Source organism: Aspergillus steynii (genome assembly GCF_002849105.1).
Source record: "Aspergillus steynii IBT 23096 chromosome Unknown P170scaffold_2, whole genome shotgun sequence".
Classification (NCBI taxonomy): Eukaryota; Fungi; Ascomycota; class Eurotiomycetes; order Eurotiales; family Aspergillaceae; genus Aspergillus; species Aspergillus steynii.
Window position 1 is genome coordinate 2,042,512 of NW_020194399.1, and position 27,031 is coordinate 2,069,542.

The 27,031-nt window shown below is 52.8% G+C and overlaps 11 protein-coding genes across 11 annotated transcripts; 5 read left to right on the forward strand and 6 right to left on the reverse strand.

The window, feature by feature from the left end:
- Positions 1-559: 559 nt before the first annotated feature.
- P170DRAFT_506919 (DUF4149 domain-containing protein) lies at positions 560-1,779 on the reverse strand. Its single transcript, XM_024854425.1, has 3 exons — positions 1,592-1,779; positions 1,261-1,531; positions 560-1,085 (listed from the first exon to the last, which is right to left on the reverse strand). Exons 1-3 carry the CDS (start codon positions 1,676-1,678, stop codon positions 913-915), a joined length of 531 nt encoding a protein of 176 aa, XP_024707325.1. The 5' UTR covers positions 1,679-1,779; the 3' UTR covers positions 560-912.
- A 1,952-nt stretch (positions 1,780-3,731) lies between these two features.
- On the forward strand, positions 3,732-4,948 carry xanC (transcription factor xanC). The gene is made up of 3 exons (XM_024855452.1): positions 3,732-3,995; positions 4,053-4,550; positions 4,605-4,948. The coding sequence occupies exons 1-3, from the start codon at positions 3,890-3,892 to the stop codon at positions 4,883-4,885; spliced, it is 885 nt and encodes a 294-aa protein (XP_024707326.1). The 5' UTR covers positions 3,732-3,889; the 3' UTR covers positions 4,886-4,948.
- A 217-nt stretch (positions 4,949-5,165) lies between these two features.
- On the forward strand, positions 5,166-6,837 carry P170DRAFT_506921 (fumarylacetoacetate hydrolase family protein; the record flags this gene model as incomplete). The annotated part of the gene is made up of 3 exons (XM_024854426.1): positions 5,166-5,520; positions 5,629-5,997; positions 6,143-6,837. 3 exons carry the CDS (start codon positions 5,166-5,168, stop codon positions 6,835-6,837), a joined length of 1,419 nt encoding a protein of 472 aa, XP_024707327.1.
- A 42-nt stretch (positions 6,838-6,879) lies between these two features.
- P170DRAFT_377464 (putative C6 transcription factor) lies at positions 6,880-9,892 on the reverse strand. Its single transcript, XM_024845400.1, has 4 exons — positions 8,749-9,892; positions 8,433-8,692; positions 8,163-8,388; positions 6,880-8,117 (listed from the first exon to the last, which is right to left on the reverse strand). Exons 1-4 carry the CDS (start codon positions 9,660-9,662, stop codon positions 7,064-7,066), a joined length of 2,454 nt encoding a protein of 817 aa, XP_024707328.1. The 5' UTR covers positions 9,663-9,892; the 3' UTR covers positions 6,880-7,063.
- A 175-nt stretch (positions 9,893-10,067) lies between these two features.
- Positions 10,068-11,121, reverse strand: P170DRAFT_433905 (S-adenosyl-L-methionine-dependent methyltransferase). The gene has a single exon (XM_024848603.1). It carries the CDS (start codon positions 10,992-10,994, stop codon positions 10,107-10,109), a length of 888 nt encoding a protein of 295 aa, XP_024707329.1. The 5' UTR covers positions 10,995-11,121; the 3' UTR covers positions 10,068-10,106.
- Positions 11,122-11,817: 696 nt separating this feature from the next.
- On the reverse strand, positions 11,818-13,125 carry P170DRAFT_444111 (putative dimethylallyl tryptophan synthase; the record flags this gene model as incomplete). The annotated part of the gene is made up of 2 exons (XM_024850608.1): positions 11,818-11,944; positions 12,014-13,125. 2 exons carry the CDS (start codon positions 13,123-13,125, stop codon positions 11,818-11,820), a joined length of 1,239 nt encoding a protein of 412 aa, XP_024707330.1.
- A 510-nt stretch (positions 13,126-13,635) lies between these two features.
- P170DRAFT_352933 (putative dimethylallyl tryptophan synthase) lies at positions 13,636-14,940 on the forward strand (the record flags this gene model as incomplete). Its single annotated transcript, XM_024843947.1, has 2 exons — positions 13,636-14,783; positions 14,841-14,940. The coding sequence occupies 2 exons, from the start codon at positions 13,636-13,638 to the stop codon at positions 14,938-14,940; spliced, it is 1,248 nt and encodes a 415-aa protein (XP_024707331.1).
- Positions 14,941-15,697: 757 nt separating this feature from the next.
- Positions 15,698-21,368, forward strand: P170DRAFT_422944 (acetyl-CoA synthetase-like protein; the record flags this gene model as incomplete). The annotated part of the gene is made up of 3 exons (XM_024847473.1): positions 15,698-16,087; positions 16,149-21,158; positions 21,222-21,368. The coding sequence occupies 3 exons, from the start codon at positions 15,698-15,700 to the stop codon at positions 21,366-21,368; spliced, it is 5,547 nt and encodes a 1,848-aa protein (XP_024707332.1).
- A 655-nt stretch (positions 21,369-22,023) lies between these two features.
- P170DRAFT_471942 (uncharacterized protein) lies at positions 22,024-22,863 on the forward strand (the record flags this gene model as incomplete). The annotated part of the gene is made up of 1 exon (XM_024852889.1): positions 22,024-22,863. The coding sequence occupies one exon, from the start codon at positions 22,024-22,026 to the stop codon at positions 22,861-22,863; it is 840 nt and encodes a 279-aa protein (XP_024707333.1).
- Positions 22,864-23,051: 188 nt separating this feature from the next.
- Positions 23,052-24,321, reverse strand: P170DRAFT_348257 (NAD(P)/FAD-dependent oxidoreductase; the record flags this gene model as incomplete). The annotated part of the gene is made up of 3 exons (XM_024843667.1): positions 23,052-23,191; positions 23,283-23,718; positions 23,788-24,321. 3 exons carry the CDS (start codon positions 24,319-24,321, stop codon positions 23,052-23,054), a joined length of 1,110 nt encoding a protein of 369 aa, XP_024707334.1.
- A 566-nt stretch (positions 24,322-24,887) lies between these two features.
- Positions 24,888-27,018, reverse strand: P170DRAFT_506926 (fungal specific transcription factor domain-containing protein). The gene is made up of 3 exons (XM_024854427.1): positions 26,500-27,018; positions 26,026-26,451; positions 24,888-25,974 (listed from the first exon to the last, which is right to left on the reverse strand). The coding sequence occupies exons 1-3, from the start codon at positions 26,752-26,754 to the stop codon at positions 25,066-25,068; spliced, it is 1,590 nt and encodes a 529-aa protein (XP_024707335.1). The 5' UTR covers positions 26,755-27,018; the 3' UTR covers positions 24,888-25,065.
- Between the last annotated feature and the right edge of the window lie 13 nt (positions 27,019-27,031).

Consider the following 27,031-nt stretch of genomic DNA (forward strand, 5'->3'; position numbering starts at 1 on the left):
GAGATGCGCGGTCATCAAGCTGACCGATGGACATAATGCTATCGGCTTACTCCTGGAGTTTAGCCGGCTTTTTATCTCCGGAGGAACGCTGATGGGGGCGAGCAAGAATTTGTATTCTGAGTGATCTCAAGTTCAATTCTCATGGACTAATGTGGCAGTAGAGTGGGTTAACGCGATCTCTAGAATGCATGGGCAATTCAGGCCAGTATGGAGATATGGTCCGGAGCAGTTGGAAGCGTTCTCGTCAGCTTCTTGGCCTCAAGTATTTATGTTTGTTTCCATCCCCAGTTGAAATTATTATGGTACCAGAGGAATAATTTCTATATCATAGATTTAACAGACACTTGAATAAACAACATAATATATCAATAGTTTGGTATGATGTAGCCTGGTCGGAATATATGTATTCTGCAAGGCTTCATGCAATAAACCTATACATTTTCAGATAGTAGGTCAGCCAGACGAAGAAATTGTAGGGCTAATTTACTGGACTGTATAAAATTTCTGGCTACACTGTGGTCTAATGCTTCAATAAGCCGGTATATGGCACCCTGCATAGACATAACCCCAAAGACCAAGCACTGCAAAGATGCGCGCATAAAAATGCCATTGTATATACATCCCAACCAACTACAATGCAAGACCCTTCACATAGACACAGTCCAATCCATCAGCCCAAAGTCCTCACCCAACCAGAAAACAAATGTATGTACCCAACGCAGGAGATCAAAATAACACCCATGCCACCTGCACTCCCCAGCCCCAGGGCCAGAAATCATGCACCAATAGGCTAATTACATTGACAAAAATGACAAATACGTACCAGTAGCAGAGCGGAGAGAAAGAGAAAAGACCCAAGCACCGCCCAAACAGCCCGGTGTTTCCAATAGATCCGACCATTGCACGCCATAGTTACAAACCATTGGTGATGCTCGAACTCAGCGAGAAGGCGTACCAGATCGACGCAACCAGCGCGATGGCGTTCAGATGGATCGACATGGCGTGGTTACGCGAGAACCTGCGATTTACCTGGTGGAGCTTGCTTGGATCCGTGGGGTTGGGGTTGTTCTCGTCGTTCGCTTTTTCTGTGCGACGACGGTGGGTTAGGCATTGTTTTTCTGGGGATCTTTCTTGTGGAATGGAATGGAATGGGTACGAGAGGCAAAAATACAAAAGCAAATGGAAGTAAACAAAATAAAAATTTGATCAAAATATAGAAACAAACAAAACAGGCCGATTTCAAACCGACACGCCACATACCTTGCAGGGACCTTCTGACAACAGCGGTTCCGGACGTTCGAGGGCCGTAGACAAACCAATTCAGAAGGCCCGTGAAGAGCACAACGACCAACGGAATCGAATCCAACGGGTGCTTTGCAAAAGAGCCGAGGCTATACGGAGGGCGTGTCACGGCCGTCAACAGAGCCAAGCCGACCTGACAACGGAAGTAGGCGGGAAACACGCGGTTCTGAAGCACGATGAACTCGCGCATTGGCAGAGCTTGGTAGCAGATTTTGGTGTTGACAAAGCTCTGGACAGAGGGAAAAGTTGGTTTTCCGATCGGAAATAGATCGCAGCTCTGGAGATTTACCTGGTAGATCTCCGTGCCGAACAGAGATCCGTAACAAAGGACATGGTAGGGAAGTAGATTGCGGACCGAGTCGACGATGGCCTGCATGACGGCTAGGATTGGGCACCGTGAAGGTGGGATGCTGGGATGCTGGGATAGTGCTTGAGCAAGATGGCAGTACCTACGACGTTGCCAAATTTAGTAGTATTTGGTGTATTTGGTGTACTCTAGAGGAGACATGGAGACAGGTCAAAGTTAGGGTTAAATGCATCGCGCCTTGATCCCGGGGAATTCGGCTGCCTGGCGCCAACGTCCCAGTGAGCAGATTTTCTGTCATTTCGGCCATTTCTAATCTTTGTTACTGTATGGCTCTGGATTGCTGCTGATATTATGGAAGGATCGCTGGATCTAACAGTATGGGGAGTAGTCTCACCCGTAGCGTCCCTCGTTCAGGGTCCAGAAGCCGCTGCGATAGAAACAAAGCGAGTCGGTGAGATGACCCTTGTCGGCCTGCATCCGGAGAAGGCAGTTGCTGCCTGTTTCTGTCAAATCCCGAGGCTTTTCTGCGTCTTTCGAATGAGTCTGGATTCATCCTCAGGGCTTTGCGGTCACGGGATCCCCGCCGACGTCTTTCGTCTCTCGGATTTCTTCCCTTCACCTTCACCTCGCCAGCTGCGCTTCCCGTCCTCCGCCAGGTCGCACAAGGGGCTGCGCTCGATACGCGCCGAGTTCATCGGTCCATCATCTCAGCTTCACTCTCTTGGCGGTGGCTGACTGGCCAGTTGCCATCCCAACCTTGAGCCACATCGGATCGCTGAGGGCGGATCATCCATTAGCTGAGAGCTTTGGCCAGCGCTTTTTTTGCTCGTGACGTGTTTGTGCGTGGCATTTGAATTCTGCGGCCCTCACGGACAAATTGCAAAACAGACAGCGAGAAAATAGTCCTTTCCGTCTGCTGCCATTGGAGGATGTCCCCAAGTATCCCATTCATGCTGTTGTGGGATTGGTCGAGTGCCCTGCTTGAACAGGGTCAACGAACCCAGCAGAGTGCGCTTTTCGGAGCCACTTCTGTCATTCTGGAGTTAACCTGACAAATTGTCTGCGGATAATGGCAGCATTCCATCGATTAAAGTTCATCGACGCTGCCAATCAGACGCCCTACTGCCTTGTCTTCGCCATGTTATTGAAGACCATCCCGATCGATCCTGGTCCATGACAGACCGAAATTCCCAACTTGGCCTACATTTGGGCGTCCTGGGACGGAACACCCGGATATCGAGGTCGATGGAGGACGAGTGATTTTCAGCTGCCATTGTACAGGGGCTTCCTAGAGCGGGAACCCCCCCCGAACGGAGCTCATGGACATCCGACACCTGAAATGTTATCATAAATTGCTTTTCCAGATGCACAAACTTCACATCTCGGATGACCTTGCGGAGTGCGGCACGGTCGCGCTCAAACTAACATTCCCAATTTTCATCCGTGCATGCTGGGAAGAAGAAAAGAAACTATCATGGTCTGGTCGTCGGTCAGCGGTTGGTTGGGCTTGATCCAGAGTACCGATCAAACAAACCTAGCCTATGGTATTGCATTGAGATTTGATCGACATACATGGGGTCTCTTGTCTAGTCCACGACACTCTTTCGAGATTAGCCCAACAATGAGCGACTGCCAGATCGATGCTTGATTTGATCTCTTTTATTAGTTTCCTGCGTCGGCAAACATCCATCTGAGCCTCAATGGCCACTCATATGAATTGGCTGTGCGACGTCTACCTGGGAAGAATCGAGGGCCGAACTGTACTCCAACATGATACACGGCCGCGTGGCTTTCGGGAGTCACGGATCACGGAAGCAGTTGTCCCTCATCGGCGCAACTGTGTTGAAGTACTTCTCGGCGAGGGAGATAGTACAACCCGAGCAAGTCCCAGGCCCGTGGATATTCCAATACCGTTCGTATACCGACTATCCTTTCTCGATCAGGTCTGCCATCGAATGCTGTAGCATCTGCTGCGCAACCTTGTAAACTCGGTGGCTACTAGGCTGACAAGCGAATGGCAAGAGCGGTGCAAGGTTCAGCACGGATCCTGCTTTGAATCAGATAAGCCACAGTGTGTCGGATCCTTTATAAAAGCTCTGACATTTAGTGGACTCTGACCTACTACGTGGGAACAGTCATTACGCCTGAGTGTCCCTTTTGCAATCCCATCTTCAAGCCTTACATCTATTCCATTTGAATCAGTTCAAGCAAAAATACATACTCGGACGAGAGACGTAATAACAAAGCACGAGCACATTCTGTCAACGTCTTGACTAGAAGATGAGAAGCCAAGCGATAAAAGAGGAACGGACAAATGACTCGGGTCAAAAACAAGACCCCGTTGAGAGACGGAGACTACAGAATAGGCTCTCACAGCGAAACCACCGTAAGCCATCTTGATCTGGCTCTTGTTTCATGCTCACAATGTTGATGTTCACTGCAGGCCGTAAAATCCGCGACCGCATCGCCAAACTCCAAGAGCGTGTCATCGCCAGCGAACTGAGGGCTGCTGCCAGTCTGAATGGCTGGGGATACCCAAACCCAGGCCCATCACCCATGGAACCTGTTGCTCCATATGAAGCTGAGGGGAAACCACTCTCGTCTCCTTCGGAAAACGCAATTCATTTCGACCCATACTATCCCGCGCCGACGGGAGTTTGTCCTACCTGCAGCAGCTCCGTCGGGGCGATACCCGTCATCTGCTCCCAACCTTTGACACCGTCTTCGATGTACGAACCCATCAAAGAGGGCGAATCGGCCAACTCGTCGCCTCCCTCGATGGCAAATGGCTTTTATGAGTCCGGGTTGAGTTTTGTCAGCCCCGATCTGTCTTCCCCGGCACTCAGCAATTATTCGGTGGCCGAGCTGAATGCTCCGTTCCCTTCGGAATCTTGGGACCAGGCGCAGTATCCATCATCTGCGTTCTATTATGTCGCTACCGGTGCGTTGTCCGTATAACATCCGCTTCCTGACACAAATAGCTAACAGTTGTAAGAGTCGTCGCTCCCACAGATCATGCAAACACTGGGTTCCGGGGCCTCGAGGACCAAGGCTCTCGTTCTGATCCCGCAAGCACAAGCGTCAGGGATATCCATGACTTCGCCGGTGGCTCAGTCTCCGTCAACCGGGGAGTCGGCAACGCCTATAAGCCCTTTGAGTCTGCAAGGCTGTGGATGTCAGTGTCAAGGCCATGAGGCAGTTGGGTTGCCGAACACGGCGTTCTGTCCTGTGCATTCGTCTCAGAATCTGGAAAGTTGTACGCAGGGGATTTTATAAATTTGTATATAGAATATGGCTGTCTTGTGATAGGCAAGCCCAGGATCTTTTGGGATTTGATTCAATGAATGATGACTGACCAGATCATGCTTCACTTCCGTATGCACCCTCTGTAAAAGCTGCCTCTTCCGAACCATCGGGATGTGGACATCCATCCCGACTCCATCCAACTATAAGATATAAACTCACCGGTCAATCATATCCTTCCCCATGTTCAACTAAAATAAATACGCCTATATCCACCCTCCAATCCGCCCCAGACCAAACCAAAAGACCCACAATGACATCCCCCCAATACAGCCACCACTTCTCAATCCACAACCTCCCCTACGGCATCGCCTCGTCTCCCACACACTCCCTCCCCCAATGCGCAACTCGTCTGCACAACACCGTCATCTTCCTCGGCGACCTCCAACGTGCCGGCTTCTTCTCTGCTATCGTCGACCTGCCGCCTCTCGTCTTCGACGACCAATCCTTGAACCGGTTCTCCGCGCTGCCGAAACGCGTCCACCACCATGTTCGCGAGATCCTACAATCCGCACTCTCGTCAGGCGTGGCTGCTTTTCCGGAATCTAGTACAGAGAGTGTAGAGAGTGTTACGATGCATTTACCGGTTCAGATTCCGAATTTCACAGGTTCGTCTTCTTTTCCTGCTGTCCTTGTCATCTTCTCATTTCATAATGAGGTACCCCTCCTCCCTATTCCCAAGACCAACACTAACAAACTGCCTGATAAACCGACAGATTTCTCCTGCAGCCTCAACCACGTCCAAAACGCCGGCCGCGCAATCCTCAACAACCCAACACCCCCGCCGGGCTTTTTCCACTTCCCAATCGGCTACACCGGACGAGCCAGCAGCGTCGTGGTCTCAGGGACGAAGATCGTGAGACCGAGCGGGCACTTTTACGATCGGTCCAAGGCTGCCACTGATTCTTCTGGAGATGTTAAGAACAAGGAGGTAAAAGAGGTGATATACGCTGCGTCGAGGGCCCTCGACTACGAACTCGAACTGGGAATCGTGGTCGGTGCGCCGGTTAGTCCGCAGCAGGGGTTGATGGCGAAAGACGCAGAGGAACATGTGTTTGGGGTGGTGGTGCTTAATGATTGGAGTGGTGAGCTTTTCTTTTCCTCCCTCTATCCTTTGTCTTATCTTGGGGTTCGTTCTGGGATGTAGACAGAGTCCCGGCTATCCTCAATCCGATCGATTCCCATGATCTTGACACCGTCATACCACTAACAATGAAATCAAATAAAAAGCCCGAGACATCCAATCCCTCGAAATGACCCCCCTCGGCCCATTGAACGGCAAGTCCTTCGCCACCAGCATCTCGCCGTGGATCGTGACCGTCGAGGCCCTGGCTCCGTTCCGCGCCGCCGGTCCCGCCCCGCGCGCGCAGCTGCTGCCGCATTTGCAGGATGAGGGGAAATTCACATACCATGTTGAGTTGACGGTGGAGGTTTTGCATACTCCTGGTTCTGGGCCTGCTCCTGCTCCTACTCCCGCGTCGGCGTCGGCGTCGACAAGCACAGGGACAGCTACGTCGACAGAATCAGGGTCCAATGTCGGGAGAGGTCAAGAACAACGATATGATGATAAAGGCCAGGAGCAAGGGGTAGTAACCCGTCTGAGCACGTCCAATGCGAACACGCTCTTCTGGGGCCCGCGACAGATGCTGGCGCATGTGGCTAGTTCCGGGTGTGCGGTGCAGACGGGCGAGTTGTTAGGCACGGGGACGGTGAGTGGGACGAGCGAGGGGGAGTATGGCTGTTTACTGGAGATAACGGGGGGTGGGAAGAGGGCTGTTTGGTTGAATTCGAATTTCAGTTCTGATAATGGGGAGGAGAGGGTGTTTCTGCACGATGGCGACGTGGTGAGGATGGCTGGGTGGGCGGGCGAAGGGGTCGGGTTTGGCGAGTGTATTGGGGAGGTTGGTCCTGCTACTCCGTACTGATTTCTAGATTTAGATTCTGTGGGGATTGAGGTAGAGGCAAGTGCAATGTAGATGATTAATATTCAAACAATGATATATATACTGTACTCCAAGGAGAGCCGGAATCCTGCCATTGACCAGACCATACCAAACCAGACCGAACCCAACCCATCCTACCATAGAAGTCATTAGAAGAAAACAAGAAAGAGATGCCATGCCGTCCGTCCATATGCGCCTAACGGTCCCACTAACTCCACAAAGGTGGATGGATATATTCGGCGGCCCGGTCCATGATATTGGGGATAGACCATTCGCCACTCGTCGAGCTCTCGGGCGTTGGAGGGGGTAGGGATCCAATGCTGGGTGTCATGGCGGCGGGAACTGGAGGAGCGAGAGAGCTCATGCCGGCTGAGCCGGGGTTCAGGTATGCTGGTGACCCATGGCTGGCGGCTACATGGGTCTGCGAACTGAACGCCGCTTCTAGTTTCTCGAGAGCCCGTAGGGTCTTGGTCAAGGGTTTGGCCCACTGGGTTTGTGTCTCAACGGCGACAGCAGCCGAAGCAGGAGAGGCAGAGAAGGCGGCGGGACTGGTGCCCGCGCTAGTCGGGGCGCCAGAGACGGTGGTGCCAAAGGCCGTGACATTGTTATCGGATGAAGGGGCCGAGTCGACTGATTCTGTGTTGGCGCGCTCAGCAATGATCATTTTGATCTGTTGCAGGAGAGACCAAAACCGGGGGTTGGTCTTGGATTCTTCCGTGACAGCCAGCAAGAAGATCGAGCTGATGGCTCGCTGCAGCGCAATCCAGGAGCGCGACGCATGCGAACTGACGGAATGCATCTCGATATAGGCTTCGACCGTCGTCATCAGGTTGCTGACGCAGTCGGAGCGCATACTGGAACTAGCCGGGTCGTGCGCATCAGGGGAAGCTTTGAGCGCTGGCCGGCAGAGCTCGGAGGAGAAGTAGGAGGAGTGCAGCTTTAGTACGACACGTTCGAGATGTTCCGTTGGTGTGACACAGTATTTGGGGTCGCGCAAATAGGGTTTCGCTTCCACCATGATCTGTTGTATCCGTTCTTTGTATGTCTGGATGGTCTTGAAGCCCATCTGGGAGTGAGAGTTTAACATCCGCCCACGGACAACTTCTAAGGCGAGAGCGATGATCCGACAGAGGGTTTCGAAATACGAGAGATCTCCGGGTCGCGAGTCTCCACGAGAGGCGATATCCGGTTGACTGACAGCGGTCGTGGATGGTCGATCATAAGATAGAGAGAAGTGGCTGTCTTGCCACGCCATGGACCACCTAGGAATGTTAGATTTTATTCATTTGTGGTGCAATAGAGCATACCAAACATGTCGTCGGCGGTATCGCTCCACCGGCGAGAAGCGACTCGTCTCGACGTGAAGACCCAGAGCCAAGCCCATTCGAAGAGTCATACCAAGCAGGACATAAGAAATTCCGGGGTTCATATTATAGGACAGTACATTCCCAATGACCAGGAGCGTTTGGATGGCTTCTATTGTCGGCTGCGACAAAAAGTTCGTCATTCGAAGACATTGATAAGAGCAGCACACTAATGAATTAGCAAAGGCCAGTAGCGGCGTTAAAATATCTTACCGTAGACCTGGGAAGTCAACTCCCGCTCCTTTCCAGGCAGATCAGAAGACTGACAGCCCGACGCGAGCACGGCAAACAGCAGACCAAAGAATGCGATCGAGACGCCAAACGGCTTCTGTGCTTGATCATCATCGGCCCTATAGGTTCCACCAATTGACGCGCGATTTTGCAGCATAACATTGAGATGCATTTCGAAAAGTGCCGTGTCCTCGATCACAGGATAGATGGCCCCGGCGATGTCTCGGTAAAAATAGAAGAACCTGCAACGACATTAATTTAAACGTCATCTTGGAAATCCAACACCAGGGAAACTGACTCTTTACACTGTTGATCACCGGGAAGCGCACTGCAAACGGCACTGAGGTCAAAAGTCGACATATCTGAAGACCACAAATCGACAAACGGGTAAGTTGCCGACTCATTATCGAGTCCTAATTTTGGCAAGATCCCCCCTTCCAGAAGCGCTTGTAACTGGTCGGACCCAGACTTGTTGTTGAGAATGTATGCAAGGACGGACCGCGACCCCAGATGAACGGTGCCCTCGCCCAGGGTATTGGCCGCGTGGATACCCTCTCGCTCCGGGGAAGCGCCTTTGGATCGGTTACTTGCATCCGCGCTCTGTACGCTGCCGGTCTCCAGACTCGACGCTTGTCCTTCCTCGGCCCGTTCCAGTCCCACGCGAAGGTTGCTAATCGTCTGCTCCATCTCCTTCAACCGCGTGCGCACATTATCCCACTCCTCGCGCGCCACCGACACGCGGCCGCTGGGCCCCAACGGCACGGAAGGCGCGGATCGCGTTGTACCAGGTTCTTGTTTCAGACGGACGCCACCATCCGGCTGTGCTGGCATTCCAAGTTGCTCTGGCACACCACCGGGCGTCGCTCCCCCCACGGGGCTGTCGCTATACGTCGTTCCGGCTGGCGGCGGGACGGAGCCCGTCATGATTCGTTTCTTGGAGGGACGCTCGTAGGAACAGAGATCGGCGTGGTCTCGCTTGACGCATCCATCGCATGGAAGGTTGCGGTCGCACTTGACTTTTCGCGCATGGCAGGGGTAACAGGCCTTGGGCTCCCGCGCCTTTCGTTTGGTCCGGATGATCGCGTCGACTTGAGATTGCGGAAGTTCGGAGATGGGCCGTGAGGGGCCTGCGCCCGCCGCGCCGGCAGCCGTCACATCGGCGCCGGAAACCGACGGCGAGAACGAGATTGACGACTGGTAGGGAGAGGCCATGGGGATGGTTCAGCCGGGTTCAATGCGATAGTTGCAATGTGACTGCCGAAGTTTTTCCGCGGGCGGTGGTGCAGTGGCTCATGCGCACAATTGAGGTCATATACAGGGAGGATGGAGATCAGGCGAATCGGTAGGTTTTGGGCGGCCCTCACGTTGTAAAAGGCACCATTCGCATTGCTTCGGTGGCAGCAGAGAGGGAATGCCAATGGACAATGGGCGGCAGATCTTTCGTTGCGAGCTTGACAGGGACAAGCGGCGTCGGCAGCTGAAGTCATGCTCATCCGACCAGAGCTGACTCAGCGCCGATCCCCACGTGATGGAGCGGGGACGTGCAGCCCTAACCCTATCCCGATTGGTCCAGGAGCTGCACTAGAACTTATCCACCTTCATGACGCCAAAGGTATACTTTCATCAAGAGGAATCTTGTACTGCAAGCTGACCACATCAGACCTCTGGCTTCCTCCCTACCATCAAAAACATCGGAGTCACCAGCTTTTCCTCCCCGGCGATGCAATACGCCTGCATCACCTGAATCATCTCCTCTACGTGACCTTGTCTCCCGTTCGCCAAAATGCCCACCATCTCCCCATACTTGAGCAAGTCGCGCCCCCAGCGCGAAGAAAATGTCTTATAGAAAGCCGCCAGACACCCACCGGCCAGGGTCTCCCCAAACCCACCCATCCGCTTGAACGAGCCGTCAATCAACCGATACCACGGAAAGCTGCCGGGAGCGTCTGCCAGATCTTCCGCCGAAAGCAGCTCGAATCCCACTGCCTTCATCGCCGCCATGACCTCCACCGTGGGCTTCAGGTGCGGATTTCCAGCGACACTCTCCATGCGGTGCAGGATCTCTCGATGCTCCGCACACTGGTCGTCATACCGCTCCGTCAGCGCTACTTCGTACACCGCGAAGACGCCCCCCGGTTTCAACACTCGAAATGCCTCCCCGTAGACGGCGGTGAGGTCCGGTGCGTAGCATGTCGCTTCTATGGCATACGCCCGATCAAAGGAGCCCTGGGGCAGATTTGTCGCGGTGAAGTTGCGGACTAGGAAGCGCGCCTGGCCCGGCGACAGGTTGCTCGGCTCTGTGAGTGCCTGTGCTCGCTGGATATGCGCGAGGCAGCTATCGATCCCGCAGACCTCTACTTCAGCAAACCGTGCGATCTCCCGCGCGGGACCCCCAATGCCACAGCCTACGTCGAGCACTCTCTGGCCGGGTTTAAGGCCAAGTCGCAGTGCGAGGTAGTGTTCGTGGCGGGTCATGGCCGCCCGGAACGACTCGCCGGGCACCTGCCGACATACGTGGAAGGAGGTCCCCCAGATCTTATCCATGAGACTGGAGGGGGTTTTGCCGTAGTATCTGATAGGGACAGAGCTGGCTGAATACGGATGGCTTCGCAGTTTTATGGAGGGGAGGGGGGGGGGACTCACTCTTCGGCAGGTGTGGTTGAGTTTGGAGTTCCCACATCCTGCTCGACTGCGTTAGCATTGACAGGATACACGCGCACTTAAAGGAATACCGGAAGCCTACCTTCGAAGAACCGTCTGAGGTAGAGTGATTTTCAGGGACGTCAGCCATGCCGGAGAGTTCTCGGGTATGTTCGATCCAGAGTGCGCTTCTCGGAGATGTTCACCCGTCTAATGTGAGCGCGATATATTCTGGGGGGGAGGGGATTATCTTTGGTATGAGGAGTGATTTTAAAAACGACCGGTGGCCTTCATTCTGTGTCTCGTGAACACAGTACAGGAAAGGACCGTGCTTAAGCCGAAAAGGAATGAATGGGTCTTGCCTCCGAGCAGGAGCTATTTCTTCGACAAGCTTCCCCTGAACAAAAGCCCTTGTCTCCTGAGCCCAAGCTCGATTTAGACATCGAATGTCCGCCTCGAGTAGAATACGGGCTTGGCGTGGTACACACCTTGTCAGTTAAGCCCTACAAGCGAGCAGGTGAACCTGGAGATTCCCTGTATTTTGCTATGGACCGACTCCTTTGGTGACTATTCCTCGAGTTAAGCCCTGTCTATCCAGGCTTTTGGATCAAACTACAATACTCGTCATTCCGACCGAGGCCCTCTGACCAGGGTTTGAATAAACAGGAAAGTCAGAAAGCCAGCCGGATGCCTCGAGGTTCAATCCAACCGATTTGACGCACTGTTCCTACAAACGCCCTACATCCCCACCAATTGCATGAAAGTAAATGGTCAAATAAACACCCGTCCGTTCCGTGAAAGAAAAGGCAATCCAGCGCTGAACCGCAGTCGATCCCTTGAGGTCTCGGCAAGGACTATATCGTAGTCAGCTTCTCATTTCCTGAACGCACCACTGTGGGAGACAGGGGACAGGGGTCACCTACAAATTCGAGATCAAGTCCTGCTTATAGCGACAAGCAAATCCCTGCCAGTCCAAAAACTTGAAAAACTCGGTCAAAGCGTCCGCCACGAACTCATCACCCTTGCCTTGAACAGGGAGATACAGCTGCGGCTTTGGGGCCTGCTCTTTCTCTTTCAATTCGTAGTTGAATGTCAAAGGCAACTTGTCCACGTCCACCGTTTCATACACGGTGTCGCTGAGCCCCAGCAGATTCCACAGGTTCTCGGCAATCTCCAAACCTTTCATGGTGGTCGAGTCGCTCAGGCGACCGCCAAGAGTCCAGAAGGCACGCATGTTCTCGAGACAGAGGTGCGTGTTGACGAGGTATAGCTTGAGGCGCGAGCTTTGGGGCTCCACGCAGTCGACCCCTATGAGCATGACTTCCGAGCGAGGAGCGTCGGAGTCAGGTCCCGGTAGCAGGTACTCTCGAAGGAGAGCCAGGCTGGATCCAAAGTCCGCGTCTGCCAGACCCTCTATGGCGTTGAGGGCCAAGGTGACAGTCGGCACGCCCGTTGCGATCGACTTGGGAAGGACGAAGACGTAAGCCTTCGCGACGACACCCCCGTTCTTGAGGTCAAAGGCAAGCTGGCTGGTCTGCCGTCCATGGCGGACTACATGCTCGGAGACAGTTCTTGCCTGCTCGGTGGGCAGGATGAACTGGGACTCGAAGTAATCAAACCACCGCAGGTCGATTGCAGGGTCAATCTGAGCAGCTTTTGCCAGCAGCTCGCGCGTCATGAATTTGTTCAGGGGGTCGTGTTCCGTGCCGGCGAAGGGACCGACGGGTCCGCAACCGAGTCGAAGGATAGACCGGTCTTCTTGGAAGTTCACGCTCAATTCGAAGGGATAACCTTCTGGAGTGAAACAGCTGAGGTGGTCTGGGGAGTTTCCAGGGCGGATAAAGGAGCCCAGGACAGGGACAATGTGTTTATGGTAGAAACACAGGTAGTGGTATTGTTCATGCACCTCATAGCCACATTGATTGAGAAGATTATTGAAGAAGGGAGACGTGTTGAGCCACCAGAGCTCCTGGTCGCGGTTGGCAAACCCAAGTGCTTTGCCGAGTACACGCCAGGGGGAACGATCCGCAGCCATGATGAGGTTGATGAAACTGAAGAAGCCTTTGAGAAATGGACTGGACGTCAAAGAAACGCAGGATGTAGAGTCCTCAAATCCCTCTGGTCGATTGCCAGCAACAGATGTTTGTTGTTCGTCTGGGGTTTAACCAAAAGCCGAAATTGCATGGTTCTATAGTAGAACAGATAAAGCGTGAACGTGGCAAATGATCATTGATTGCTCAGGCCAAGCACGACGGGGTTGCTGGATGCATTCTAAATTGGTCTTGTAAAGGTAAGGCGAACGAGGTCGGACAAATAGGAATATTGCCGCAGCTGGAAGCCCGCTGATTTGCATTTTGCAGGGCCATCCAGGTCAGGGCATTGGGTATGCGTGCAATTCTCGAGACCAGAGCACCAATGCAGTCCAACCCAAGCCATCACCATCTATCCTCTATCGCAGAGTCGATATAGTTTTAGTTATATAATGGGGACAACTTCCCTCGACCATCCCTCTCCCAGTTTCCTGACAATCGATCCGGACTACAACATGGACATCAAGAAGACATCCGTGGCATCTTCCTCGGTGTATGATGCTCTGGTCAAATTCCTGATTTTCCCAAATCTTGACCAGAGCGAATGGTGGGAAGCAGCCGCATCCATGCTGGCTAGGATGCTCTCAGCTGCCCATTACAACTTCCATCAACAGTTCCAATACTTGTACCTCTTTGCCACACACGTCATCCCGATGCTAGGCCCATTTCCCAAGTCTCGCCCGGGCCTCTATGACTGTCTCCTTGGAGGCCTGGGGTCTTTGGAATTCAGCCAGAACTTGGCTCAATCTCAGTCGCTAGTCCGCATCGCCTTCGAACCGACCAGTCATGAAGCCAGCACGGGCGAGGATCCTTGTAACCGCGGCATGATTGACCAGGCTCTTCGCCGATTGAAACGCGTGAGTCCTTCTTTGGACTTGCAGCTGTACCATCGGTTGATTGTCGATCTCACGCTGAGCGATGACGACGAACGGGCACTGATCGACGCAAACGAGCTAGCTGGCCGTCCAGCCCGGACGCAATCCTTAGTGGCGCTGGACTTGAAGGACGGGGACATCGCCGTCAAGCTCTACCTGTACCCTGAGCTCAAATCCGCGGCGACGGGCACTCCCATTCTCCAGTTGATTGGGGATTCTATGCGCAAAGTCGACCCAGGGGATCTTTTCTCTGCTGGTCTTGCCGAAGTGGAAGATTTCTTGCGCCGTGCACCATCCACTTTGCAGGCTTACTTCCTGTCGTGCGATCTGGTCTCCCCAGCAGTGACCCGGTTCAAGCTCTACCTGGCAGACCTGCAGGTGGGGTTTGACCGGATTACCGACATTTGGACGCTGGGAGGGAAGCTCCAGGGGGAAGAGACGGAACGAGGGCTGCAGATGGTGCAGGACCTGTGGGAAGCGCTGGAGATCCCCCCGGGCACTCGAGCGCCTCCGGACAGACCAACCCGGCCTGGAGATCCACCAACCAGGCTCCCCCTGCTGGCAAACCTCGAACTCAAGCCCCGGGATCCTTGGCCAAAATTAAAGATCTATTTCCCTCTCACCGGCCTGAATGACGAGATGGTTGCCACCGCATTGTCAAGTGTGTTCCGGAGGTGGGGCTGGGAGGACCATGCCAGCACGTACGTCGAGAACGTGGCTTCTTACAAGTAAGCACCCTGGATTGGCTTATCCCCGTGTTGACCTCCTTCTGATATGGCATCCAGGCCTGATCTAGATTTATCGCAATCGTCTGACTTCCAGGCGTGGCTCTCATTTTCGTATTCGATCAAGACAGGCCCGTACACCACGATGTACTACCACTGATGCCGGCTTTGCCAGGTGGCAGCTTAGTGAACAGAGTTATAGGGGTAGTGCTTCATTATTTGCTTTTCAGGGCTTAACCTACTCGCTCAACTTCTTATTTTTCTTCTTTCTGACGTATAACCGACGCATTGTGCAGCCCTTTTTGCAATAATCTCTAAACTATTATACTTTAAAATAGGTTCGTATGACGGGTTTGTCATTCTCAAGGCTAGTTTATTTCTGCATGTAATGCCTTATCAATACACTACGACGCTGTACTACAGCAACATATATTAGCTCCCTATACTTTCAGCCTATCATAGTTTCAAGCCCGTCTCAAAGTGACCCTGATTTTTATCATTTCCGCTCACCCAGTTTGTATCCTTGGCAAATAATTAACAACAGGTATCCTTGGACATTGAAAGTACTGGCCGCATGACCGGTTTGGTTGATCCTGTGCTGCCTGGTAGATCCTGGGGAAGGAAGCTTGAGAATTCGGCTAACTTATTCTGCACCCCTCTATATGAGTAAGAGTTGCCCTTTTTACCTTTAATCCGTAGATATGGCATGCTACCAGCTTGGATATCCCTGTTCTCCCATTACGACGTCAGTTTAAAATCGGATTAAGCGGCATTCGTTATCTTTTGGGCCATAGTCACAGATAGAATACCTTCCTACACGGATCTCTCTGGATTATATAGCTGTGTATAAGAGTTCATGCTTGACGAACTCCATTCTTCTTAATTTCAAATTTAGCTTAAACTTTTAACTTCCCAGTATGTGTGACAAGTACCCCGGGCTCATCCCTAATCTCTGGTCATCCAGTGATGACCAGGAAAAGACAGCATTTGTCACCCTGGAGAGTGGCCCAAGCACAGCTTTCGGAACGTCTCCTTTTCATATTCTCAAGCTAGTGTGGGCAGCCTTGCTGGCTGACTATATCGAGTCAAAAGCTTTGAGCTTTGGCGTTCTTGTATCCAGGGAGCACTTGCAGCTCGAGCACTGGGCTGCCAATATTGATCTTGACCAGCCTTTCCCTCTCGCTGTTCGTCTTCAGCGGCTGGGCAGCCAGTCAATTGGAGATATCTCTTTCAACACGGTATTGCATTGGGAGGACGACACAGACGTGTGGCCAAAGTGTCCGTTTAACGAGATCTCCGTCTTGTCGGTAAGTCATGCTCTTCGGTGAGTTCGCTCCAAGTTTCTGCTTTACTCACATTCGAATTCAGAATGTTGGTATTATTATAGTCGCAACGGAGAGAGATTATGTCATCCAGCTTGCACTATATTATCGTTGTGCGGTGCTCGGAGAAGCTGAAGCGCAAAATATGATCACGGCTCTGGGTGCCCTACTCGATGCGTCACCATCCACTTCTCAACCAGCGAGAATATCTTGTACAATTCATGACCATCATCTGTTTCAGCTTCAGAACTGGAACAGTCGGTCATCTGATATCCTGGTGGAGGATTGTATTCACCATCTGTTCCAGCGCCAATCGGCGAAAGAACCGTGGAAGCCGGCCGTTTGCGCCTGGGACGGAGAATTCACCTACCAAGAGGTAGAGATATTTTCGAACACAATTGCTGCCCGTTTGCAGAAACATAACAGCATACCAGATTCAATCGTGCCCATATTCTTGCCCAAGTCCAAATGGGCCGTGGTGGCGATAATGGGAGTCCTGAAGGTAGGAGCAGCATTTGTGCTCCTGGATACCTCGTATCCTGCTGTTCGACTACAGAATATCTGCGAGGATGTCCAACCTAAGGTGATTATATGCTTCAGCGACGCACCGTCAATCGAGTATCCACTGGTCAAGATGATCATTGGCAACGAGGTGTACGGGCAACCAACTGTATCGCCGCCCATGGTCTCAACCAGTCCTTGCAATGCCGCCTATATATCTTTCACGTCCGGCTCAACCGGACGGCCAAAGGGCGTCGTTATCGAGCACAGGTCATTCTGCACCAATGCTCTTGCCACCAGCCAAGCCCATCGCCTCGACGGTCGCTCGCGTGTCTTGCAATATGCATCGTTCGCCTTCGACGTTAGTATCCTCGAGTGCCTGGCTCCGCTCCTGTTAGGAGGCTGTGTCTGTATTCCATCCGAGCATCAGCGCATGAACTGGCTGGCCGAATCCTGCAACGATCTCCAGGTCAATTGGGCCGAGCTCACCCCTTCCGTTGCCCGGATGCTCCAGCCCGCAGAGGTGCCCAGCATTCGAACGCTTGTACTCGGGGGAGAGCCTATATTGAGAACTGACATCAGCCAGTGGAAGCACGTGGACCTGATCTGCGCGTACGGTCCGGCAGAGTGCACCGTTGTTTCCACCGTCCAGTCGCATGTCAGAGACCCTGGAAATATCGGCCGCTGCTACGGAGGGAGCGCGTGGATTGTGGATAAAGAGAATCACGAGCGTTTGCTCCCCATCGGGCCTATTGGTGAGCTCGTCATTGGAGGGCCCATTGTCGGACGAGGGTATCTCAACAGGCCTGCGCAGACCGAGGCAGCGTTTGTGAGTATTCCCACTTGGGGATCCCTCTTTGGACTTGGTCCAGATGCAAGGCTCTACAAGTCTGGGGATCTAGCTAGGTATGCAACTGATGGATCGATTATCTACTGCGGAAGAAAAGACACCCAGGTGAAAATTCATGGCCAGCGAGTCGAGCTCGAGGAAATCGAGTCTCACGCGCGGAAATTCCTGGCAGACTATGGCGTCGTGGTTGAACTGGCTGGCGTCGTGAATGAAAGACCGTTCCTGGTGCTCTTCCTGGCGCCCAGATGCTCTGCTGATTACCAAGATCTCTCCGCCTCTCTATTCCATGAGCCCGATGCCGGGTTTCATCAGCTAATAGATCATCTCAAAGATGCCCTACACAACGCTCTGCCGGTGCATATGATACCGACGACATACATCCCCATATCTCGAATTCCACTGACTCCAACCGGCAAAGTGGATCGGAAACTGTTGCGAGAATTGGTGGATGAGTTGACACTATCCCAACTTCGAAAGTATCGCAGTGGCCTTATGGCTGAAGCAACAACCTCACCGACAACACCAACCGAGACGATACTTCGACAGCTCGTGGCCACCGAGCTCGGCATGCCTGAGAGTAAAGTTGCTGCAACGGACAGTTTTCTCGAGCTGGGTGGCGATTCCCTCAGTGCCATATCGCTAGTCGCCAACGCCCGAAACATAGGGTTGCAGTTCTCAATGTCCAGCGTATTCCAGGCCGACTCAATACGCACTTTGGCTGCAGAAATCCGCAAGATAGATGGTGAACTCAATCTCCAATACCAACCCCTCTCCTTGGTCAACGGGGATAGACATGCTCTTGTTCAACAGGCAGCGGTGCAATGTCACCTCAGGCCCAGCGACATCGAAGACATCTATCCTTGTACCCCCCTGCAAGAAGCCATGATTGGATTTAGCTTGCAACAGCCCGGCTCCTTCCAAGCTGACTTCTCGTTTTCCCTTCCGGCCACGGTGGATCTGGGTCGATTTTGGGATGCCTGGGACACAGTTATCTCAGCACGTCCGATACTGCGGACAAGGATTGTACAATTATTCCTCCCTCATGCACTCCAGGTTGTGGTCCGTTCTGCACAAACACGTCAGGAGCAGCCATACGAAGATACATTCATGACTCTCGGAACTCCCTTGGTGCAGCTCTCCATGGCTGGACCGGTAACATTCACCCTGACGATGCACCATGCCCTCTTTGATCAATGGTCATACGATCTCATTCTGGAGGATGTCGAGGCGGTATATCGAGGGCTCACTCTTGTTCCACAGTCATACGCGCCGTTTATCAGATATACTATAGACTCATCGAACGAGTCCGCCAGGGTGTTCTGGAAGAAAGAGCACCAAGGCCTTTATATGCGGCACTTCCCTTCCACGCCTCGCAGCCTCCAGCCGGAGACGACAACCATAAATCGCACCCACCGGCCACTTCACATTGTGCATTGGCCTCATGGCCACTTCACCCGGACGACGGTAATCCGGCTTGCCTACGCCATCCTCATTGGGCAAACGACCCGTTCATCGGACGTTGTGTTTGGCGTCACCGTCAACGGGCGCAATGCCTCGGTCCCGGGCCTCGACAAACTAGCTGCTCCGACAATCGCCACCATGCCCCTGCGTGTGATTCTTCGGAACGAGGACAGCGTTCACGAAACGTTACTTAGGATGCAGCAACATGCGGCCGAGCTGATTCCCTACGAACACACCGGTCTCCGGTGGATCAAAACGTGTAGTTACGAGGCAGCTTCTGCGTGCCAGTTTCAGAGCCTGTTGGTCGTTCAGCAACATGCCCGCAAAGAAAGCTCGCCAGGCTTGTTCCATCATCCAATGGGTGACTTTCCTGCCCAATCCAACTTTAGTACTCATCCCTTGACTGTTATCTGCGATCTTGCGCCGGAAGGTGTGAGTGTTGCCATTTTCTATGACTCGGGTTTGGTTTCTTCGGAGTTTGCAGAAACTGTGATAAAGCAACTGGAGTATCTGATCTCTCGACTTGCCATTGATTTGGCGGAGCCCATGTCAAAGCTCCTTCTATCTCCCCCGGTGGGCCTGCTTCCGATGTATGAAACTGTAAACAGCCCAGGCGATCTTGTCAGCAGCAGCAGCAGCAGCAGCATTACGTCCGCAGCACTGGCTTCATGGACAAGCAAGCCTTTAAAACAAACAATTTCAACTCTACTAAACTCCGCCCATCTCTCGACACCTAATAAAACACTGGTGTCGAGGGCTCTGAAGGAGCTCGGGCCGGTCCAACGGGACACCGCTAACCAACTACGAGCAATTGTCGCATCAGTGCTACGGTTAACAGCCGAGGAGATCAGCGACAGTGATGATTTCTTTGCTCTCGGTGGAGACTCGGCGACAGCAATGCAGGTGGTCATGCAGTGCAAAACGGAGGGTCTGGCGCTTACCGTCCGGGATATCTTCAACGAAAAGACTATGGTTTGCATCGCTGCGACATTACAGCCACTACAGGCTGTCACATCTGTAGTTCAGTTTGCTACAGAATACAAACGATTCTCCCTACTCGGGATGACGCCAGACGAGGAACGGATCTTGGAAATCCAGTTAAAGCGCCAGCTTGGGATCTCCCACCTGGATCTGGTGGAGGATGTTTACCCATGCACGGCGGTCCATGAAGGGTTGCTAAGAACACAACTGTTGGAGCCGATGACCCACCAGTCTTTTACTCTCTGGGAAGTGGTTTCGCATTGTGGCTCTGTTTCTCCATATCGGTTACGCGAGGCCTGGGCCCAGGTTTCGCGGCGTCAAGCGGCCCTTCGCACCGTTTTACTCGACAACTTCCTACCCGAAAGACCGTGGACGAAAATGCAGGTTGTTTTTCACGACCCTGTGTCTGCTGCATCGGTCTTCACCGGTGTCAGCGAAGACTATTGCCATCTGTCTAGCCATCCGCTCAGACATGTGGCTGGTAGTCCGCCATGTCATTTCAGTGTATACCAAACCGTTGAAAACCGCGTCTACTGTAAGCTGGAAGGCACGCAGGCGTTTCTTGACAGCAAATCCATCTCCATTCTTCTGAAGGATCTCACTCATGCTTATACAAACACTCTCTCGTCCGAAAAGGGCCCACTGTATCGCTCCGTCGTCGAGGTTCTGGCGTCACCATCAAACAGGGTCAGCTCGGAAGCATACTGGAAGCGCCAGATCGCTCTCGCACGTCCCTGCATCTTCCCACACCTCCCGGGGGCCAACGACCCAGAGAAAGAAACATTGAAAGTAAGCAGCCTCGCCCTCTCATTAGACAATGATCTCGCACGCTTCTGCGCCGACGGGGGCTACACCCTCAACACCGTCCTCCAGGTAGCATGGGGTATGACGCTGCAGCAGTACACCGGCCAGAGCGCCATCTGCTTCGGAACTCTAGTTTCTGGACGGGACATCCTCCTCGCCGAGATCGACCAGACCGTCGGCTCATTCTTCAATGTCCTCCCCTGCTGCTTGGACCTCAGCACCGCGCCTCATGCCCTTTGTCTCCCGGTCATCCTGCGCGAGAACCAGTCCGAAAGTGCAAACCGCCTCGCCCATCAGCATTGCTCCTTGCTCCATATCCTCGAGCACTCGCCGTACTATGGGCACCGGAGGCTTTTCAACACGTGCTTTTCCCTGGAGGAGTCGCTGTCGAGCGCCGCGCAGGGCCCCGATCAAGAGGGGATCCGGTTCGTTGAGAGGGACACGCATGAGCCCACCGAGGTAGGTAGAGACATTTGGTCTTTCCCCGTGGTTAGTGGTCGTTGCTGATCCTGCCGCTGCTAGTATGATCTCCTCCTCACTTGCGTCGATACCCAATCTGCCTTGGAAGCGAGACTAACCTACTGGTCGTCTGGCCTGTCCGAGGAGCAGGCCACTGGGGTCCTTTGGGCGTTTCAGAACCATGTCCGCATAATCACAGCGTTGCGATGAGTAGGGAAGCTAATACCCTAATACCTTGGTCGGAGGTACGAACAGGAAATCTCTCGAAAGGTTGAGGCATCATAGGGAGAACGGGGCATTTTACCCGAGCCATAATAAATCAACTACCTACCCACCGTTCCCACTTCCTGTTCACACCTGTTCTCGACTGGTTGGGTCGGCGAGTTGCGTCGCTTTTTGCACAATCCCCACGCTTTCGAAAGACCTTCACTTTCGGCAGCCTCATTATTTGTTCAATTCACTGTGCATGTCAATTTAGATATACTTAGAGAATGGAGTGAATAATTTGGTTTTCTCCCAGCTTTGCAAGTGTCGTTGCTTCTTTCCTTTTGTCACACTTACCCCATCCATGTCCGTTCTCTCTTTCTGCACCGAACCCTCTCTCTCTCTCTCTCTCTCTCTCTCTCTCTCTCTCTCTCTCTCTCTCTCTCTCTCTCTCTTCCCTCACTTAAAATGTGATTTACCGTAGCTCTACTGGAGTCAAACTCCTCGGGCTTCTGCGCTGCTAAATCCAAGGTACGTTCCGATTTCTGATGTCATCTTTTGCTAATGTTTTATCAGCCTTTTCAAAAATGCCGTCTGAGTCTTCTTTATGCAAGATGATGATCTTTTGTATTCCACAGCAAATCTGCGATCGGATGAAAGAATGGCGATATCTTCGTCTGAACTCGCGTTAACTGGTCAATACCCCCCGATTTCGTACGTGAGCATCGAGGACTTGCGCGAAAAGCTCGCGGCGAAATATGAGACATTAACACGGGATGGAAAGTCCCAACACCTGGCCTTCAAACCGGTAAAAAGGTCCGAGTACGACGAAATTGAATCCAAACGCCTAAGCCTTGGGCATGTCCGTTTGACTTATTTCGAAGACATTGAGGTTTTGATCATCAAAGTTCCGTCCCGACCCCAAGAAAAGGCCCACGCCAATCTTGGGTCTTTTTTGAGAATTGAGCTTCATGATATGCGTGTCGGAGTCAAAGAGTTCTCTGGACTTGGCTCCGCGACGTATATCGGCCCCACAGCATCAAGAAAAGAAGCAGACGCAAGCTGGATCAATGACAATCTTAGGCCTGGTGGTTGGCCGTATCTTGTGATAGAAGCTGGAGCATCTGAGTCAATGCACAGACTCCGAGCCGATGCTTCGTGGTGGTTCGCAAACTCAGGAGGTCAGGTACAGATAGTACTGCTCCTCAGGGTCACAGTGACAACAAAACGCCTCGAAATCGAGAAACGAGTGCCACGCCTGGTCACTGTCACTGGTCCAGCCACCCGCCAGCGTTCTCGTGATCCGCCAGGGACTTATCACTCGGAAAAGGTTACAACTATCCACATCAACAAGGGCGCCAATCCTCCCACCATCCAGGGAGCCCCCTTGGTCCTCGAGTTTGACAAAGTGATTGGTTGCGCGCCAAATCAGCCCTTAGAGCACAACATTACTCTCACGGCAGCCCAGTTTCTGAAATGGGCGGATACCATCTTCATCTAAAACTCTGGAAACATCGAAGGATCATAGAAAGAACGGGGTATAATATGCAATTAACATGACCTATAATAAATTAATTACCTCCACCCTCTCCACTTCTTATCCCCTATTCAACTCTAACAATCAGTCACATACAATGTAAAGTGTAAACAGAATCAGCAAAAGGTATCAATTAGCAGAGCGGAACTCCATCAAACACCAGACCCATCCACCAACTGCGGGACCTTATCCAGAAACAAGTTCTTGCGGAGCATATGCACCAGGAGGCCCGGGATTTTGAAGTTCTCCAGGTGCCCGGTTCCGGTTTTGCGGCCGATCTGGAGACCCATGCCTATATCATTCCGGGGTTAGTTGAAATTTAGATTCACGGGCACTAGAGTAGTGTGTAGGTAGAAGAGGTAATGTGATGTAGAGGAACATACCTTTCGGTCCCGGTTTATAATCCACCGGCTCCTTCCCCCCGAGCACCAAGACGAGATTCTTCACCAAATGAGTCGACTGCTTGTCGACAAACATAAGCTGCGGGGGTTCGAGATCCGACACATCCCCGATCGCAAAGACGTTGTTTTGCCCGCTCACCCGGAACTGCTTGTCCACTTTCACGAAGCCCTTGTCGTTGAGATACGAGGCGGGGATGTAAGAGCTGTTCGGCAGCACACCGTACGTGGGAATGTACATGTCGGCGACTATCTTTTCGCCCGTGGAGAGGGTGAGTTCGAGCTGGCCGGAGGAAGTGGGCGTCGAGGAGGCGACTTTCGTGGAGAATTGCACCTCGACATTGAGGCGCTTGAGGATGTCGGTTGCGACTTTGGAGACGCTGGGGATGGCGGTGTCGAGGACTCGGGTGGCAGTAGTGAGCTGGAGTAGGGTTAGCGAATAATTTGATTTGGATGTGCGATAACGCTGTAGGGGCAGGGAGGGACCTACCAGGATGGTTCGCTTTTGTTTCCCATACTCGAATGCCAGTTCGCCAACCGTCTCAACGCCCGTGGGCCCGGCGCCGCCGATAACGATCGTTTTAGCCTCCTTCACTTGCTCCTGGTAATCGTGCAGAGCGTCTCGAGTCTTCTCAGTCGTGCCGAGTGTCTTGAAAGGATTCTCTCCTGCGGTGCGCGAGCCGGTCGCAATAATCAAGTAGTCGTAATCGAGTGTCCGTTCGCCGGTCTCGTCGACGACATTCACCGTCTTGGCCTCGAAGTCGAGACTCTGGGCGACCCCCGTGATGATCTCATATTGACTGTCCTTGTACTGTTTGAAACCAGCCGCAATGGGCAGAAAGACCTTGTCGTCGCCGATCTGACCCGGGAGGATGGCACGCGGGGCGGCGACGTTCCAGTAGAAGTGGGTATTCGGGGAGACGATAGTAATCTTGACAGGGCCGGTCTTTGCAGATTGTTTGAGAATGCGGTGTGCGGTGCTGATTCCCGCGAAGGAGCCACCAAGAATGATTATGTTCTTCATTGGTCTAGTTGAAAGATCAGATGGAGCAGGGAGCTCAGTGAAGTAGTTGACAGTGAGGAAATGGAAGACAGTGGTGAGGCCTCGTAGCACAGTGCTGGCGAGGAGCCGGAGGATATATACCATTTTGGAGGCAACGAAAAGGAGAGATGAAGGACAATCAAAGTTAAGATTTCAAGGGCGCAAACTTATATTCCGAAGTGAGAGCCGGCAGACAAAACGAAAGCGCCACCATCGGCCTATCTAGATCCCTGTGCCTGAGGCTAGTAATGGCCTGAAGGATCGGGCTGCCAATCATCGCCCGTGGCGCGGGTTGCAGCCAATCAGCGGGCGATGCGCGCAGTGCCTGCCGCTGCTGCCAACCAATAGAAGGCTGGAGCGCAGACAAGAAACAAAGATGTCAGTCGGCGACATGGATCCTTCGGAAATCTTTTCTCGACTCTTCCTGCTCTTTGTTTCACCACCAATGGAGCTGTAAAACGCGCTCATGGCCAATCAACAGCAGACTTGTCGTTGGTGTCAGCTGCAAGCATGCTGGCGCAATGGGGATGCGCTTGGCCACAACAGATGTCGATGATAAATCAGTCTTCTACCCAAGAATCAACTCGAATATTTATCAACAGATTATGCGATGATTAGTTATAAACCCCTTTTGATCCATTTGTCAGCCCATTTCCGGTCGTACCGTGATGTCTTGGACCCAGGATTCTCGATGATGCCCAAGTCAGGCCGACTGTTACACAGGACTCAATGAAGCAGGAGATTGCGGGTCAGTTCGAGGGTACTTGCCCACGTAAGACCGAGGGGGTCCCTTCTCTTCCTCCAAATTTCTTCCAGAACTGGTAGGATCCTCCCTCGATGCTCAAGCAACGGATCCAACAGTAACGGCGACGAGAAAACGTCCCGGAAAAATTGCTCGTCCCGTGGTCGGGCAACAGACCCGATAACATACAGCGGGGCGACTAAACTCGGCAAGACATTAGGCGGAGTCTGGGTTTGGAGGATTCTCATGGCCTGTGAGATGGTCGGCTCTAACGGATCCAGTCCCTGGAAGTCGTACGTGACGAGATGGAGATAAATCGATGCCATGCAAGCAAATACGTGAGTGATCAACATGCGCGGTTCCGACATGGCAGTGAACATCGGCGCGGAAGTGCCATCTGAAAGACTGAATCCTTCCAACCCTCCCTGGGCTAGACCACACTGGATTTCCTTCTGAATATCATCAATTGTCTGTTCGATTTCCGAGCAGGCAATGTGGCCCTGCTGCAAAGCCTGCGTTTTATGCGCATGCAGTGCAGAAATGCGACCAATCTGAACCATCGCCCAGTTCTTACAGCCCATGATAAGGTCGAGCTGGATCTGCGCATCCGGGCCGATCACGCTGGGATGGCAAGACAGCAAGTCCGGTGGTGTTCCCGCCGTGATAGAAGAGAGAATGTCCAGCCAGAGTATTGTGCCCGTCAAGAATCTGAACGAAACAACCTGTTCGGCCACTACAGGCTTCTCAACCGGTAGAGGGAGGTTGTCAACTAGAATTTTTCTGGACAATCCCTCCATACTGAAACAGCTGAAATGATGGCCGTGAGCTGCCAGAACCATATTCGTTGCTGCGTGAAGGTGTACTTTCCACACATTCCCTTGTCCCGTGAAAAGCTTGCGAAGAATTATCAGCATGCGCTCGAAATTCTTTCAGGGAGGAAATACCTCAAAGAACACCAGCTGAACGACTGAGGCCGCAATACCTAGTCCCTTGTTTTTATCCGGACTAAGCATTTGGAGGGATAGATTGGCAGCTTTCAATGCTTGTTGGAATTCCTTCAGACAAATCTCAAGGTGCTTTTCCTGTTCGACCAAACCAGCCACTTGGCACGGGTGATGGAAGGCAAATGCCAGCTTTCGACGATGGTAGGAACTGACGGCTAGAGTAGCATGATAAAGAGGTTTTGTCCGAAGTAGAAGGGCCAGTAACCAGCCTCGGCCTCCTTCGACGGGGCCGGGTTTATACATCGGATGCTGTAGCGGGAACACATTGTCTAGAAAATGCATCAAGAGAGCCGACTCGGACGCCGATGACGGGAAGATGGAATCCGCCAGAGAATCGTCATGGGTACATTCAGACGAGGGGGGATTCTATAAAGCGTATTAGAGAATTCCAAATAACCGGAGTGACGCGCTTACAGCCAGCGCACTCAACAGTACCTGGGCCTCATCCTGCGAGGAGCTATTGTCCGAAGGAGGATTCAAGGCATGCGTGCCATTCGACTCCGGACTAGCCGAGGAGCTCTCCCCTGAGCCATTCGACGGCTTCGGCGCGATCTTAGCGACCGGGCCGGGTCGCTTCGGGAGCACCGCCGTGACCTTGCGCCGGGACGTACGCTTCACCGTCTGCTTGAGGTTATTTGCGACGGCACGCTCCTGATCGCCATGATCCATCCATTCGGGCTTCGGGCCATACCCGTAGCAGGGGATGGAAAGCTAATCACAAGTCGAGCAATGAGGCCGGCCTTCGTCGCATTTCTTCTTGCGCAGACGACAGGTCCAACAGCCCTGCTTATTGCGGAGTAGGGCTTTCATGACGAGTCGACAGAGAAGCTCTCTGCGGGCCAAACCAAGACGATAGGGCTAGCGATGTAATATGAGTGGATCAATGAGGGACTCCGGCTAGGAAGAAGTCGGTATTAAGTCCGCAGGGCTTGTTCGGCATTGGAGG